Source organism: Buceros rhinoceros, unplaced genomic scaffold (assembly GCF_000710305.1).
Source record: "Buceros rhinoceros silvestris isolate BGI_N320 unplaced genomic scaffold, ASM71030v1 scaffold50, whole genome shotgun sequence".
Taxonomy (NCBI): Eukaryota; Metazoa; Chordata; class Aves; order Bucerotiformes; family Bucerotidae; genus Buceros; species Buceros rhinoceros.
Genome location: NW_010388768.1, coordinates 1,886 through 15,963, shown reverse-complemented (window position 1 = coordinate 15,963; position 14,078 = coordinate 1,886). Strand labels below are relative to the sequence as shown.

The window sequence follows — 14,078 nt, the reverse complement described above, 5'->3', positions numbered from 1 at the left end:
GGGCAGAGCGCTGCCTCCAAGCCGCGAAGGGCCGGGGGCAGGCGCCATCCCCAGCCTCACCCCCCGCTCCTGCTGTGACACACGGGTTCGGCTCCCGCACGCTCCTTACCAGCAGCCACGATGGGCGAGACACCTTCAGCGCTCTGCTGAAGCCCCTACTTGGTTACCGGGGCTTTCTCAGCTGTGGATAGCTCTTGCAGCAAACATGGTTTATTCCAGCGACTCACAGATGGCTCACCCAAGGAAGGTGTTTTTAATATCTAACGCACGGTCAAGATTGCACGCCTAACCCTACACAGATTATATTTATACCACACAGACTTACAGCAATTCAAAGGCTATTAGCTTTATTAACAACATACTCAGAGGTAAAACATTTCTAAACAAATCCTGTGTGGGACTGTTTCCCCATCCCAAATCACTCCCTTGAAATGGAAACCTTCTTGCTTTGAAGAAAGATTACTTGTTCCACACACATCTATTACAGGAAGGGCTGTCGGTTCAGGGTGTCCAGGTTTCCTCCTGTCAGCGGTCCCTGGGAGCAGCAGAGAGATTACCTGACTGCTTTCAGCACTATTCACAGAAGAAATCAATGTCCTGAAAGAGAGGTAAAGGGAAAGATGTTTTGACATTACTGAAGGATTAACGTTCCTTTATCACCCTCCCAATGCACATGAATAGGCACACAGAATACACTATGATGTACTTAAAGTACACCATAATATACTCAAAGTAGTCTGGGAAAGGTCTTTTGCACAGCTGGGAAGATTCGTTCCTGCCATAAATTTCTAAAGTGAATAAGGCAATATCACCTTCTCTCTTCATTCCAAACAATTCCTTTATCTCCCTTGTTTTGTATTCCCACATCCACTTCTGGATTTACTAGTCTTATGTAACCCTTTATCCTGAAATGGTTCCTAATTGCACATGAAAAGGATGCCTTAAACAGACTGAGGCTAGGCAATACACTTGCTACACAGAACTGACTAGAAAATAAATGCCAGTATTTCTACTGGACACTTCCAGCAAGGGATAGACTTCCACAGCATACTGCTTCCTAACTCCCTGCTGTTATCTTACATGGCTACGTAGATCCTGATTCTGCTGCAGTGAATTACAGAATGTGGCGCTCAATCCGTATGACATTGACACGAGACCAGCGTATTGCACACAGCTGTCCCCTGGAAGCAGAAGACAGGGAGTGGTTTCGGAGCAGATGCTTACTGGTAATGAAAGGACTCTCATCTTAGCAGCAAATGGCCAATTTCGAGTGATGGAGGGAAGGCTGGCAATCCAGCACCGCTTTGGAGTACACACAGACTATTGTATTCAGTCTGATTCAATGGCTCACAAGTAGCAGCACTGGGGAAAATCTCTGAAGATCTACTGGTTGCAACCAACAGGCATGGATTACCCAGAGCAGCACAAAAGGATGCCGAGAGAAGTCCACAGGCAGAAGTGTTTATTAGCAGGGGCTGTGGCTGATGGAATACATTGACTCCACCACTGAAAGGTTTTTCTTTTCCTCCCAAAAAATAAAATAGGAGGATGAGACATAAAGGCCCCCAGGCTAATGTTCTCTTTCAGGCTTCTCTCCAGTGCAGCAGATGCCCACCCCCCACCCCAATACTTTTCTCTATCAAGTAATTTTCCTCCATACAAAGCCGTATGCTTCAATCAGGAGCAAATGCCACATGCTGATTAATCACTAAGCTTTGGGCATCGTCAGATGCCCTCATATAAATGGCAACCTCTTCCCAAGAGAACCAGCATTGCAACACCAATATTGGCTTTGCGGGTGCAAGGCCAGGAAGGGGAGGCAAAACCATTGCCGGTGGCTTGTGAACAACAGACCAGCTTCTGACTTGCAGGTGGAAGGCTACTGGCAGTAGAGGCATCTATGTCAGCGTGCAACAGTCACTCCCTATAAATCGACACATTTAAGGGGTATTTCTGGAGCGAGCAGCATGCCCAGACACAGACTGGTCAAGATGTGCTGTAGACTGTTTCAAATGTGAACTTTGAGAGAGTCGGATCCTTACAGTCACATTGGCAACATACAACTGAGAGCAGCAGAATAAGTTAAAGAACGTATCTGTGTCGCACTTCGTTTTCATTGCAGAGCTCCTGCACAGGGAGAATGCGAGTGGTGAAATGACTGTGAAAGTCTGTGTTGCTGGTTTTGCAAAGGAAAATTACTTTCCAATTAAAATTCTGCACTGCAGCCTGACAACAGCCCATTCCAGACCCCGAGTCAGCCTGCAGGCTAAACCATCGCTCTAACCTACCTCTGCCTCCAGTGTGGCTTGCCGTGCAGCTAACTGGCTGTCATATTGGTGAGAAAAGAGCTTAGAAACATATTTTAGTCGTTCTTTCCTGTTCTGCAACTAATTAATCGCTGCAGTGCTTCTGGGCCAAATTCAGACTACCCTAATGTAGCGTCAGGGAAAGCAATCACTTACATGGGATTCACATTTCCTCAAATAAAGCTTGTCTGACACCTCCTAATGCAAATCCTAGCAGCTATTAACATGAAACAAAATTCCTCCTTTCACTGATTTCCTCCATGTTAATGAAACGCGTCTACTAATCTGGACCTGGGATTAAAGACTCCAGATACAATTTCAGGATTGACACACTAATCGTATTTCGCCATATGCTTCAAAATGGCATAGAGCTACATAGTCAACAGTGACGAAGGGAATTACCGGAAACGTACCACTCCTTTTGGTGGAAGCAAAATGAGCATGATGCATAAGCATGGAAATAAAGTACCAGTAAGTGTTGGTTGTAAGCCAAACCATACCAGCCTCTGAGAACGGACCCTCCGGTTCCACTCCTCTGTGAAGGGTTTCAGGACTTCCGTGAAATTGCAAATTCTCCAGTGTACGAGACTCTACTGTACGTGATGAGGGACAATCACCCTGCCTACTTACAGAACACAAACGTGTTGCCAAAAGCCTAATTCAGCTCTTTGACGTACCAGTACCTGCTTTGGGAAAGCAAGCATGCTTCCAGAAGACCAGAGGTTCTGCACGACAGTGTCCACCTCTACAGACACAATTAAAGCACAGTATCCAGCCTCTAGAAAAGAGAGCTTGCAGTAAAACTGATGGCGCCTTGAAGGACTGCTATCCACATCAACAGGAACTCTCACAGGATCAAGGCCTTCACGCAGCATTCACGGTCTGCAATATCAGAGCTTATGTCTGGGATTTACTGGGGTTATTTGCTGGTGTAAAGGCCCAAAGATGGGCTCCCTGAGCATCTGTGATATGCTACGATCAACTGCCACAATTATGATTTGTTTTTACGGCAAATTAGCATTACACAGCCAAGTATAATTATGTAGCCAGCTGGGCTTTTGCAGATTCCTTACCGTGGTAGGAACAGTCTTGTTTGCTTCTTGATAGACATGTTGTTCTGAGACTAAACTGCTAGGGAAATAACCAACTGTCCCCATATGGTCTTCATACTGTTCTCCATAAACCTTCAAGCAAGGAGAGGTATAATTAGGTACCTTAAAACAGTCCTCATCTGGTTCAAGCTAGTTCATCATTCAGCCAAAAGCAGTTACTGATGGTGTTTCTTACTCTGGTTTTAGATATCCTCCTTTCTGATTTGCTGGCACATGAAACGAACCATTAACACAGGTTCTGGTAGACTAGTACTTTCTTGGAGTAAATTAATATGCCTCGAGTTTATCTGGAAAATTTTTTATAAGTGCAGCTGATATTAATCTTTGCTTCCCTTAAATTTAAGGGTTTTACGATAAACTCTTTCTCCTCCATAGTTTCATCAAGCAGCCACAGAAAGGAACTGTCAAGCCCTTCAGTTAAGGTTCAGTTCATAATTACCACATAATTAGTTAACCACAAAGAGGAAGTTTAAAACCCTCAAGACTCCTCAATCACTTTAAGTTTAAACATTCACTTTGAAAACTAAGCTGGTGCTTTAAAACCCGCAACAGCTCAGCATTAGCATCCACTTCTTGACAGAAATGTGCGTTTATCTAGTTCTGGTTTACTTATATACACAAGAATCTCCTCTTACACTTCCAGCCCAGAACTCCTCAAAGTCTTTTTCTTTCACTAGTTTTGAGTAAACATAAATCAACTGCCCTTTTTTAATATTAATGAATCTGCAGTCTGAAGCATTATAATCCTCTTCTGCTCTGGCAAGGGAAATGGTGTCTAGAAAAAAAAATACAGAAGAAAGGGGTAGACAAATTTAAATACATGTATACTTTTAGAGAGAGAAATAGAAATACATGTGTGCTGGTATGTGCACATGTCAAACTATCTCTACAGATAAAAGTTATCCTGAAATGAATAAAGAATTTATTCTGCTCATTTTTCTGTTCTCCAGTAAGCAAGGTAACAGCTTAAGAGTGTGCCATTTCACCAAAGTGGAAGTTACAAGCCTTCTCTCTACACTTACCTTTCACTTGAGTGAAAAATGTCCTTTATCAAATCCTTTTTGCAGCAAAACTGCATTTAATGTTCCATATAAACCCTCCCACTCTGCTTTTAAAGTTGACAAGCAATGCAAACATAACAGAGCTAAATAAACAGAGCAGTTTTCCCTCTCACTGTGGCTTTCAAACTCCCCAGTCATTTCTGAGACTATTTTGCCCTCTAAAGCAAAATTACTTACAGACACAGTCATCATCAGCACACAACTTCTGGCTGGCAAGCTTGTCCATAAAGATTCCGTTTACAAGAGGACACATTAATCCCAGACACAGAAGTAAAACAACCGAAGGAACCCGTTGTGTCATTTTCCTTTGTTGCAGCGCTTGCCGAATGCACACTGGGTCCAGCGATCCCCATCTTTTATGGAGGAGGCAGACACCTGGACAAACACACTGGGCCAATGGGAAGGGGTCTGGGCAACATTCCACCCCACCACAGGAGCCGTAGGCAGATGGAAGACCTCAGGGTCCACTCTTGAAACCGAATCCCTTCCCAAAGCCATTCTCCATTAGCATTTCAATCAGCAACAGTATTATTTAAACATTTTAAGCCTTCCTGTACTTGTTTGTAGCCTAATCTTACCTCAAGCAAAGTCTGAGATTGAAAATTAAGTCAGACCCGGGTAAGCTGCAAAGGAAATTACATCCTTCCAAATCCTTAAGTTCTTCATTTTCACAAGTGCTCACTGTCAAGCGCAATCTTCGCTGGACTGTAAACCCTCAGTGGCAGAGACTCCCGTTACCGCCTATAGAAAGGACCTGCCGGGACCCTAACACACGGGTCCAACGGTAAACACACCATCAGTCGGCTGAAAACCAGTAAAAAGGTTTTGCAGCTCAGCAATTCAAACCCCAAGCCTAAAAGGTTCAAGCACTGCTTACTTGTATAGGCAAGATCCTTTCACAGGGAGGCCCACTGGAGACACGCAAGAGTTACACCAGGATAGCGACCGTTTCACTTTTATTTAGGTTACTTGTATAGGCAAGATCCTTTCACAGGGAAGCCCACTGGAGACACACAAGAGTTACACCAGGATAGCAACCGTTTCACTTTTATTTACATAGCTGAGTGTTTGCAGGTGCAAGATGCTGAACACACAGGCTGTCCTCTTTACACCCCAGAGAGGACCCCTAAAGTTCTCTTAACTTCCCAAAATCTTGTCTCAGCATACATGAGGCAAGGCTTGCAGGGAGTATTTTAATTAAAAATTAGACACGTGCACCCACACAAAAGGAACAACCACCGGAGCTACTGCACTGTAACCGATTCAACGTCACAGCTGTCAGGATGCAAAAGGCTGGTCTGGATCAATCCTTAAACACGACCAAGAGCAAGTCTGGGAATTGCCAAAGCAGCACTCCAGAGAACCGGTGCTTCACGATTCACAAGGAGGCCTGAAGAGTTGCTTTCATTCTAAAGCAGAACAGAGGAAGCTGCCAACTGCCATCAAAAATCCCCCACTGTCTTTTGAAGAGCATCTTGCAATTTCTAGCGTCACCCTCCTATTACAGCTGTCCTCATCACATTCTCCTCTAACCTTCCAGCCCAGTACTCCTTCCTTCAGACTCTGGACTGGATTTCTGACTTCCTCTGCAGAGAGCTCCACACGAACCATTTTAAGTGGTATGCAATGGCAGTCTCACAAACACAGACTAGTGGGATGCAAGGACAGCATAATTAATACCTATGAAAGTGTCACTGCAGAAGGAAAAATGAAGTTCACGACAAAATTAACAGTTGCTTTTGTTCACTTACAGGCACATTGAAACTATTCTCACTTGCAAGTATTAGAATACTTGTGACATCACAAAAAAAAGCCCACTAAAAATAACAAAAAAAACCCCAACCCCACCATGTATGAAGATGTGACAGTAATTGAAGTGACACTGGAGAGGGCATCATGTCGCCTTGTGCTCTGGGAGGAGCAGCTGATTTTTTCACATCTTGTGCAAAAGGTGGTTTATGCAGCTAGTTTTATGCTTACAGGTAACAAAGCACTTGCTCAGAAACGGAGCGGACATGCCTGAACTACAAAGTATACCATGACTTTAGAAAAGCCAGTCGTGCTTCCCTGGTGGTGCAGCACTTTGTCCTAAGAACAGTTCTAAGTCAGACCTCAATCGTTTCAGGACACGAACCAGGGGGAAATGGATGCTCTGCAGCTACAGCTGAGCTCACATACCACAGGGACTGTGCCAAGCCACAGTCATAAGGCTGCGGCCTCCAGCATCCTTCCTCCTGCCACCATTGACCAAATTATCTGGAAAACATAAAAAAACCCGCAACACAGCTACATGCAAAATATGCTTCCTTGTAGTTTCTTGCTCGAACATCAGCTTCTAATACTTTTCTGAACTATTTCTAAAGATCACACTACCTCTACCCCATCACTTCTTTGTCTCAAAGGGTAGCTAGTTGCTTCACAAAGTGTTCAAGTGAGGAACGGTGCCATGTGACAAGCACAGTGCGGCTGCTTCCTCTCAAACATTAATCTTCAGGGGACTCATTGCAATCCTCCCAGCCAACACCATGCAACAGCTACTGCAACAGTTGCCAAATCATATTTTAAGGAAATTATTCTCTTCACCTAAGAAGATCCTTCTAGGTCTTCCATCACCTGAACAAAACGCTTCAACTTTTGAAGGGAGTTTTTGCATGCAAAGACCTAGACCAGTTACAAAATTACATCTAATTACTTCATCTAATTACTTCACTGCATTCAGTGTATTTCAAGTCACGAAAGACCTATAACGGTTTTTTGACAAACGGAAAAAGAAAATGAGAAACCCAGCAGCATTAGGATGTATATTTTGGAAAAACCTGCCTGAAAACAGACCATCAGGCTCATCTACATTGTCTCTGTGAAAAGCTAGAAAGACTAAACCATGTACTAAAATCACTGGTAACAGGGCTGAAAAGAGCAGACAACAGATAAACTTTTGTGTTTCCTCTGTGGAGCTGCTCCTACCACCAGCCATCATAAAGATAAAACTAAGTTGAACAGTGGTGCTGTCAAACTGCAATCAATTTCTATCCATACCTGGGAAAAAACCCCATTAAGTTGGTTTTTTTAAGTGACAGAATTATTCTTGCTGAAAACCACCTGTTCCCTTGATAATGAGGCTGAAGATTGAGGGCTGCATTTATTCTGAATATGCTGCATTTAGGATTCCTGCTCATGCTTTTGCATGAAATAACAAAAGCCATTTTTCCAGCACTCACTTCCGAGAACTGAGTGTTGCCTTAGAAGCAGTTAAACCAGTATAGTGAGCAAGCTCTGCAAGCCTATCAGATCAATAGTAAGACACATTTGAGGAAAAATATGGCTTGAAAACAGCATAAACTGTATTTATTTTATAAAAACTAGTATTTCAACACAAAAATTTACTATCCAGTAGATCCAATGAAACTCTACATCTGTCCTGGCTGTTGTGGCAATTTTACATAAGTCTCAAGTTCTCCGCAGAGAACACAAACAGGGCAGCTGATCCAAATATTATCATATTAAAAAAGAAACTATCCACAGAAGTCCTTTATAGGAGCATCCAGTTACTTCTTCGCGTAAGTGATTTTCATGGCGTGAGATGGAGTAATCTTGAATCCTTGGAGCGCATCTCGAGCAGCTCCCGCTTGATTCTCATTCTCGAACTCCACAAACGCAATGTCATGGCGCCCAGGCACTAAGCGTACTTCTTTGAATCCAGGAAACCTTTAAAATAAGGTGAGAGAGTCAGATAATGTTCCCTGGTTTGGTAATACATCTCTCTTCAGTAACTTAATCAGAAGCACCTACTAGTATAACTACTACTAGTAATGAAGGATTTAAAATGAAGGGGTTTACATGTCTAGTCCTTAGAACCACTCCTCAATTAAGGACCGTAACGTGGAAGCAATTTAATCAGTCTTGTACACATACAGAAGCAACTAAAGCTAGTTTTAAAACTGCTCCTGCTGTTGTAAAGTCTTCAATATTACATTCACCAGCTTAAATCTGGTGCAGATTGATAGTAGATAACTTACACAATCAAAACCAGCTTAAAAAATAAATAAATAAATAAAAATCGGATTTGCTTTCTGCAGCAAGTCATCAGAACTGACATCTGTAATCTTGGCAGTAAGACAAAGAACTGAAATGCCTTCAGAAGAAACTCTTATTTCTAAAGATTCAGAGCTTGCTAACCGAGAAAAAGCATACAGGGAACAGAAGAATTCAAAGGAGAAGTCCCTTCTATTCAAAACTTACTGATTAAATAACATGGACAGCATCATCTCATTTGTTTCCTCAGGCAAGTTATTAAGGAAAAGGATATAGTTTGGTGGGTTATCAGGCACCTGCAACAACAAAAGATCAAAGCTCAGAAGATTAAACACAGCTACCTGTTCCTTGGCATGACTACCTGAACCAAGACTCACACTTAGGCTTAGTTTTGCTCATAACACTGCTAGCCAGACTTCAGAAGTTCACGCAACGTGCAGCCAGAGCCTCCTGGTGCTTCCACAAGGATGTATTACTAGGGAGAGGCTCTTATTTCCACAAAAATCACAGTTCATACTGTCTTGAATGTCATATTTAAACTCAAGAGCGAATGCTGCAGTACTCTCAGCCTTGCCATGGGGTCGACCCAGGTGCCTAGGCACTGGCTGTCCAAGACACCTGTATGGCACTGGAAGAACCTATGAAAGACTTGCCTCCTTCAGGAGGAGCAGTGGGAGGCCAAGATAAATACGCTGCTCCTCTGCGGTAATACAGAAACACTGAGTGTCTGTGGGCCACTGAAACCCACAAAACCCACACGGTTTTACTAGAGTACTCCATGCAAATTTATGAATTAAAAACCCCATTAGATTTAAAGCTCTAGAGTCTTTCACAGATTTGCCTGCTCATATGAATTTGTAGCAAGCCACCAGGCACAGGGCTGAGTAGTCAGCTTGCTGACACTGGACTGAAAGGCTAGTATTTCCCCAAGGCATCAAGGGGATTACAAAAAGAAAAAGAAACGGGACACCACAACTTCAAACGTCCTAATAATGGTGCCAAGTAAGTTAATGCCTGAGGAGAACTACTTCCTTCCGCTGACCGAAATATTCCAGGCAGCACCATTAGAAAATAAACTTCTGAAGTTCAAACAAATACCTAAATACTCAAGTGTGGTGCTTCAATGCAAACCGACACACACATACTGTGTCTTGTTACAAACAATACCTGAAAGAAAACCCAGACTGGGAGCAAGACTGTTTCTGCTGTGGGTTATGAAAGCAGTTCTCAATGACAGTACTCAAGAGATGCAGAGCAGGAAATTCTGTAGGATTTGCCCTTCTGCAAATCCTGGCTCCTTGGCACTGCCATTTCCAACACACGAATCATTCAGAAGGTCACTGAGCAGACAAGATGAGTGAGGCGTAGGGAGTTGCTGCTACATCCCCCCTTTGAAAATAAGACAGTAATGGGAAAAAAAGGGAGCAGAGGATCCCCAAACTCCTGAAAGAAAGCTTTCAGGTGGATATTCCGGTCCCCTGTGTAGTATTCCTTCTCCTTTTCTACTACTAGAACAAATTAAGTTAAAGGAAATTTATTAATCATGAAAAAAAATAAGAATCCTTCAACAAATACTAAACACAGTCCAAATTTAAGAACCCAGTAGGATTTGTTAATAGTGCTGTTTTCTGTATAATAATGAGAAACTGCTGATTTTCATTTCATGTCAACTGATACAGTGAGATTTTGTTTCTTTGTTTACTGTGGTTTAGCTGCTAGACAAATTTCTCACAGCACAAAGAGGAAGCTGTAAAATATGTCCTGAAGTTTCTATGTGTAACAAACTATTATTCACAGAGAATAATTTTAAACATTAGCATTTTTAGTCACACACAGAAAAAAGCATTACCTGCTGATTCTGTGCGGCAGTCCCTGGGGCACCAGCTGCATTTGGTGTTGCTCCCTGGTAAATAAGTACAAAACAGTTTTACAAATGTGTCCTGGTAGAAACTCATGAGCACACAGTTGTGTTTCTGTACAACTCAAGAAGTGCGTTAAGGTTTTTTTAAGTTACAATCCAAGGAACATTGGTTGCTGATGAGGTACTTCCCAAAGGGAAACATAAAGCACATGAATTTTGCCAAACTCCAAAACCAGGCAATCGAAGAAAAGCATCAGTAGTATCTGATCTGACTAACGGCAGAGTCGGCAGACACAGCAAGTCACTACTACTCCACATAATAAAATCTGGCAGGGAGGAAGTAGTTTTGAAAATGAAGGCCTAGACAGGACATACCTCGTAGGAGAAAAGTAGGTGTTTTCACTGAGCTCTCCAGTCTAGCAAGGATAACCACAGCTATTACCATTATGCATAATAGCAATTGTTTCTTCGTAAGAGATCTGTACATAAGGACTGATTTTTTTATTAAATCCTGAGAAATCTGAATGTTCTATCTAGAAAACACTGCTTTCTCTGAACACTCTTCTCTCTCCTTGATACCACTTTGTGCTTTAGCAGGAAGCGTAGTCAAATAACACCAAATATTCAAACTCTATACTTGGATGTTCTCTGTTACACTTCAGCACATAAATTACCACTAAGAGTTCTTAGTTTAGGCCAGGCCAATGCTCAGCGGGGATATACTCCAAACCAACCCCTTCTCATCTAACTGCAAATCTATTATCTTGTTTGCATTTATTGCTCTTCAGTGCTTATAGAGCAAACAGGAAATTAAAACAGCAAAGGGGAAAGCTGGCTGGCACGTGAAGCTGGCATTAAAGATAAGCAAATACCCCTCCTTTCTTGTTTTTTAAAAGTCTACTTTGGTTTATTGAACCTTTGCCCCACATCTCTATCTTCATCTAATAGGAAACAAGGGGGGAAACAAAGCAAGGACTACATAATCAGCCTCCTCTCCTCCAACTTCTGGGGAGTGCTCAAGAGCACTAGATACCAATAGACAGCAAATTAGGGAACTGAGAAGTACCAACAGACAATACTTGGTCCTAAAACAAACAAGCAAGCAAATTTTAAAAACAGACAGACACAAAAGCTATTTTTTTTTTTATACAGAGAACCAGCCTACCTGGATAACCTTCTTATTTGCTGCATTCGCTGACTGCTCCAGAGTTTTGGCCTTCTTCTTTTCCTTCCTTTTTTCTTTATCAGCAAAAGTACCACGCATTTTAGAGATGATATCAGAGTCTGTTTTTGCATACTGAATGCGCTTTTTAAAAGGAAAAAAAAACCCAAACAGTACATTTTGCCGTTAGTAACACTGGCCATTTTGCACTTTCCTTAACTGTGTTTCTACTCTGCGTTTACACATTTTTTTTGCAGGAGCTTTTTATATTAAAAGTATTATTACAAACTGTAGGTATGCTCACGGCGTATCTAATCCTCATAACTCTGAACGTAAGGATGGAATTTTAACGCACTGAAATCAGAACACTATTCATCTAACAGCATCTTTTTAACACCTGTCAAGGTAACGGATACAAAGCAATATAAAGACAAAATTTGCACTAGCTTCTATCAAAAAAACCTGAGTGAGTTCTTTAACACCATTTTAAGAGGAGTTAAAATTCTACAGTGATTCCTCAGATCTGTGCAGAAAATTGAGTTCAGCAGAACTCTGACTTCTTAAACAGAAAGGCAAGTACCTGCCTTACCCTGAACAGGATTGTGTAAATGGTTTCAGCAGCACGAGGGTGCTGGTTTTCTGATCAAGGCTGCCCAGTGCACCAGCCAGGGGGGTCAGCAGATTCAGCTCTGAGCATACAGGGTGTAACATTACACACGCACCAATCCTATCGCTTCTACTATCACAGACTACCTAAGGACAAAGCTACGCTGCAGCTGAAGATTGTTCTAAAATGCTCTTGTTTAGTGCTTAGATTCAACGCTGCCTGCAGCATGCACACCCTAGGAGGGAAATACACCTGAAAGCTTATGAAGCTTTCATCTTTTATCTCCCGTTTTTCACTGAGCACAAAACTCTAAGGGCAAACATCAGAACTGAGCTGGCACAATGCCTTGATACAGATTTCACAGGAGAATCTGAAAGTGTTAATGAAAAAAGCTCATGGCTCAGCAACACAACTGTCTGTGCTCTCCTTAATGCTCAAAGTCAGGAGCTAAAAGCCAGCATTAACGTATCCATCCATCACTGAAGCCAAGTGGGCCATTTGCATGGCCCAAATAGTCCACAAATAGTTCCAGAACTAAAAGATGCCTAATTATCCAAGCAGGCAACGTGTCAACTCTTGTGCTACTCTGCATGTAATCAAATGCTCATTAAATCACCTTTAATCAACCACCAGCATATTCGCTTCACTTGCATTATAGTGAAATTCAGTTACTTGGTTTGGTGACCTGATAATGCACAAGCAGAACTAGCCAATGATTTAAAAAAAATAAAACACTGGTCACATCTGTTGATTTCTGGAAGCTAAAACTGCAGAGATCTTCACCCTACTCACCTCAAAAAGGAAGCATCATATTCTAGTTCTTTATTACGAATCTAACAGTAACTAAGGTTCCTGTCGAGAAAATAACTGAAAGCATGAATTACAGAATGAATTTAATTGATTCAACAGAAGAAATGAGTAAAATGGAAGTATTCAAGATCTTAAAAGCTTGAATTCAGAAAACCAGACAGCCATTACTTAGGAAGACTAAATGCTGAGTTCAGTCTCTGTGTGTGTTTTAACTATGGTCTCTCTAGCATCCCTCTAGCTTTATATAAATCCATATAGTCATCAGAATGTGACGTGACTGAATAACGGTACAATTACGAGTACAGGTGAGAGTTAATTCACAAGGTGTAAGTATCACAACACTGTATGGTACCATGGCAATTTTTTTTCTTTAAGAAGCTAACAAAAGAACTTACCATTGGTTTCCCATAAAAGGGAAAGCCTTGTAGCTGTCTCAAAGCATTGGTAGACGATCCAAGTTCTTTAAATATAACAAAAGCCTGCCCCCTCATCTTCATAGTCTTTAAAGCCACAATGTCGACCACATGACCAAACTGTGAGAATAACGCATACAGGGACCTCTTCAGTTCTGTTGACAACACAAAAAAATAGATTACAACAGGTTACTTGCAAATACCTGCTTCTACGGAGCTTGCTGTCCTTCGGGGACAGGCTTTTTTGTCAGCTTTAGCTCACAGTGATATGTTACAGGATGTTAGTCAAAACTGTTGCCTGAGTACAGGTTTATTTGCCCATTTTTTATAAGCTGGTGTTAATGCTTGGTTTGACATCTAGTGAAAAAGTTGTACTGTCATCCAGTACGTATATACATTTTTTCATCAAGTTATATATAGACACACACTCCTCACACATTCAAGTATATGATGCATGACAGCCATCAAAGACTGGTCAGAAAGTCAATACCGTAACACTCAACACTGAAAACAAGAGCATCACAAACCAGAAACTGCTAAGGCTAATTAAATCTGAAAACTTCTGTTTGTAACTGTTTAACCAATTCTTAGAATCACGGAATCATTGGGCTTGAAGAGACCTTTAAGATCATCAAAACCAACCATTCACCCCACACTGGCAGGGTCCCTAAACCATGTCCCTCAGCACCACATCTACACATACCAGCATCCCTC

At 41.9% G+C, this 14,078-nt stretch overlaps 2 protein-coding genes across 2 annotated transcripts; both read right to left on the bottom strand.

The window, feature by feature from the left end:
- Positions 1-496: 496 nt before the first annotated feature.
- Positions 497-4,783, bottom strand: OTOR (otoraplin). The gene is made up of 4 exons (XM_010131105.1): positions 4,657-4,783; positions 4,054-4,193; positions 3,380-3,490; positions 497-597 (listed from the first exon to the last, which is right to left on the bottom strand). Exons 1-4 carry the CDS (start codon positions 4,778-4,780, stop codon positions 574-576), a joined length of 399 nt encoding a protein of 132 aa, XP_010129407.1. The 5' UTR covers positions 4,781-4,783; the 3' UTR covers positions 497-573.
- A 3,231-nt stretch (positions 4,784-8,014) lies between these two features.
- SNRPB2 (small nuclear ribonucleoprotein polypeptide B) lies at positions 8,015-13,515 on the bottom strand. The gene is made up of 5 exons (XM_010131093.1): positions 13,347-13,515; positions 11,538-11,678; positions 10,361-10,414; positions 8,719-8,807; positions 8,015-8,184 (listed from the first exon to the last, which is right to left on the bottom strand). The coding sequence occupies exons 1-5, from the start codon at positions 13,446-13,448 to the stop codon at positions 8,025-8,027; spliced, it is 546 nt and encodes a 181-aa protein (XP_010129395.1). The 5' UTR covers positions 13,449-13,515; the 3' UTR covers positions 8,015-8,024.
- Between the last annotated feature and the right edge of the window lie 563 nt (positions 13,516-14,078).